The 1262-nt window shown below is 45.5% G+C and overlaps 1 protein-coding gene across 1 annotated transcript in view; it reads left to right on the top strand.

Moving 5' to 3' along the window:
• Positions 1 to 22: 22 nt before the first annotated feature.
• EPHB1 (EPH receptor B1) overlaps positions 23 to 1262 on the top strand; it is a 259254-nt gene continuing 258014 nt past the window's right edge. The window contains exon 1 of the mRNA XM_018555329.1: positions 23 to 419. Coding sequence (XP_018410831.1) covers positions 362 to 419 — 58 coding nt within the window. The 5' untranslated portion in view covers positions 23 to 361. The remainder of the gene's footprint in view (positions 420 to 1262) is intronic.

Genomic DNA, 1262 nt, shown 5'->3' with positions numbered 1-1262 from the left:
TCCCACCACCTCCATCCAACACACAACATGCACACACACATCCAAACACATCATACACACATAGACTGGGAGAATCCACTACTAGCCTGCGCAGCCTGACACCATGCATGCTGCAATCCCCTCCATGCATGCTCTGCCGGAATATGCATCTCTATCCTGGGACTTGAATGATGTTCTGCTGCAGCAAGACTGGACAGTCACATGCCACATGAGGATTTAATCTTTTTTGTTGTTGCTTTCATCCAAAGGAGCATCTTGAAGATTCTGGGCTTCAGTTTTATCTCTAGAAATATTCTTCTTCTTTTTAGCTCATCATCTTTGTTTTTTTGCTGGGTGGTCAAAGTTACCTCTGCATCCCACAATGGAACTAAATTGGATGCTGCTCCTGTCTCTGATTTGGCAAGTGCAAGCTGTGGAAGGTAAGCCTGAGGGATCCGGTTCTGTAAGGGTTAAGTTACTGTTTCTTGGGGGGGTCTATAATAAGGATACATGTTGTACGCTGATTTTTTTTTAATGTAACTATGGTAAATGGTAACTGTATGTTTTGCACTGGTGGCAGACTGACTGTACCGTCAGGCAAAACATTCTTGAAATGACTTCTGTATTGGTTAGATTGCGAGCTCTTGGGTGCCAGAGGTGCTTGCATAGAGACCGGCGTGAGGGCACAGCGCTGTAAGCCGCCACCGAAGTTGAGTGTTCCTCTCGGTGTGGTGTTTACTGGTAGGAAAGCACCTGTTATATTGAAGCAACAAGGTACTCAAGTTTAAAGAGGTGGCTTCTGTATCAGACAGTACAGGGGGGATCTTCTACGAGTGTACAGACAATGACAGCATTTGTATGAGTTTTTGGATGATGGCAGATGGGAAGGCGACCGAGAGATCTCTGCTTTCCCAAACAGAAACAAATGTCCTTTTTACCAGCTGATTATTTACAATATAACACTATATAAGGGGGGTGGGGGGGTATGCCGGGAGCTCAGTGGCTCTCTCCCTCTATGATCACGTTGGTGAGATTGCTTTCCATGGCAAGAGAACTAATTAAATAGATATATTACGAAAATGAGGTGCAAACGTGTCGCTTGTGTCTCAGTGGGGGAAGATAAATGGCCCCTTCTGTTAGTGTTAAATCAATGTGTGCTTTCTAGCCTGTGCAAAATGTCTTGGCTGATGGATTTTGTTCTGTCCTACAGATGGTTATAGATTCTCACTTGGCGTCGGAGGCACCTGTCTTGGTACCAAGCTGGTAACCCCCCCTCGTTCCCC

Source organism: Nanorana parkeri, unplaced genomic scaffold (genome assembly GCF_000935625.1).
Source record: "Nanorana parkeri isolate BGI_ZX_2015 unplaced genomic scaffold, ASM93562v1 scaffold192, whole genome shotgun sequence".
NCBI classification, from domain to species: Eukaryota; Metazoa; Chordata; class Amphibia; order Anura; family Dicroglossidae; genus Nanorana; species Nanorana parkeri.
Note: the sequence above shows the minus strand (reverse complement) of the source record. Positions and strands in the feature narration are given on the sequence as shown.